This window comes from Vittaforma corneae (assembly GCF_000231115.1).
Source record: "Vittaforma corneae ATCC 50505 unplaced genomic scaffold supercont1.64, whole genome shotgun sequence".
NCBI classification, from domain to species: Eukaryota; Fungi; Microsporidia; family Nosematidae; genus Vittaforma; species Vittaforma corneae.
The window spans coordinates 1-1,782 of NW_006889897.1; the positions used below are offsets into that span (position 1 = coordinate 1).

Here is a 1,782-nt window from a genome sequence, read left to right on the forward strand (position 1 = left end):
CTCGTCATCCATTTATTGGGGTTAAAAAAGCAAAAATGGGCAAATCAACATCAAAATTATAACATTTCATTAGTACTACACGTAGTTCTATATTTTTCAATATAAAATATATAATATAAATGCAATAGATTATGTGTGGAACTCTATAAACAGAACTTTCTTTGCATACTAAGCTAGTATTGTAATTGTCTCATGGTTATTTATAATTTAGACACGGAAAGAAGAGTATTAACTTTGCGAACTATATTTTTAGTGTTTATTAACAAACTTCATATAAAAAACTAGAAAGACAGTTTGAAAATTAAAAACTATTAGTAGATTTTAGAATATAACAACATGTATACTGAATTAGATTTTGCAGAAAATTTTGCATTTTGGTTATATGAAGCATCATTGAATATTATCCATTTGTTCCTGTTACATATTGCATAATAATGTCTTTGCCTTCTTTCATAAAATATCACACCAATAAGTTTGTATTCAGTATTGTTGATTTTAATATTTCGATCAATATAAATTTTAACATTACAATCCTCATTAGATTCTATTAAGAGTGTTCTATTGTAAATAATCAGATATCTTGGGATTGATTTGATTGAATTAGTGTCTAAATGTATAATATTTCCACAATTTTGTGTTCTACACTCCCATTCATAATCTTTGTCGTTGATAATTACTGATTGATGGAAGTTATCTATGGATTTTTGCACACCTTCCGTTATGTTTAACTTCAGAAATCTTTCTAGTGTATTAGTAATTATAGTATTCTCACATTCTTGACATTTTATACTATATTCACATATAATTCCAAACCATCTCCCAATAATATCTAGATTTTTAATATCTTCAGATGTTAAATTGGAGAATTTATTTTCTCTTTCAACAATTTCCAGATGTATGGTTTCAATGAACTGTATCAAATATTCACTTGCATCTTGGGCTTCCTTGTTAAAAAGATTTGCCATTATCTCTCTTCCTTTAAGTACTTCGATAAACTTTTTTGGATTTACTGATTGTTCAGACTTTTTATAATCTTCAATAAAGTTTTTGAAGGCTATAGAAATAGGCTGAGTTTCAGAATTAAATGTCTCAGTAGAAAAATAATTGACAAATGCAGGAAGTGAAAGGATGCATTGCATACATGCATTGAAAAAGCATGTGTTTCCTATGTTATCAATTCCACAAGAAGTAAGATGCATTTCAATTGACGGACTATCTTCGTTAAAAATCTCTACATCAGATTTAAGAATACTGTAACATATCAATATGCTTCCAGGAATTAGCATGAACAGCAATAGTGCCATAAATATTATTTTTATAATTTTTGAGCGCTGTAAACTATTCATTGTATAGAAGGACGAATGGGTTTATTAAGATTTCTAAAAAATTTTAAAGTAAAAAATATCTCTATATAAATTATGACTATAGATAAAGTTCATCTATAATAATATCAGGAGTTTTGACAATAGTATATAGTTTTCACTAAAAATACATAGGCTCATCTATTTAACAAACACCAAAATACCAACTAAACGTAGTCAAATGAAAGAAATGTGATAATTTTATTCAATGTTAGTATTCTAATATTCTCTCCGAAAATGTAATTCCCTTTGCAAAACTTTTCTTTTCAATATCAGGCAATTCAAAATATGGTTCTCCTATATTTAGATATTTTTTAATTTTGAGAACTGAACCGTTATAAAGCTTGAACTCAAAAAATATAACTGTTCTTACTACAAATTCCTTCTCTGTTATACTTGGGCCTGTATTCATTGGGATTCT

The 1,782-nt window shown here is 27.2% G+C and overlaps 1 protein-coding gene across 1 annotated transcript; it reads right to left on the minus strand.

Annotated features, from left to right (window-relative positions):
- Positions 1 to 311: 311 nt before the first annotated feature.
- Positions 312 to 1,346, minus strand: VICG_02143 (uncharacterized protein; the record flags this gene model as incomplete). Its single annotated transcript, XM_007605526.1, has 1 exon — positions 312 to 1,346. One exon carries the CDS (start codon positions 1,344 to 1,346, stop codon positions 312 to 314), a length of 1,035 nt encoding a protein of 344 aa, XP_007605588.1.
- Positions 1,347 to 1,782: the final 436 nt, after the last annotated feature.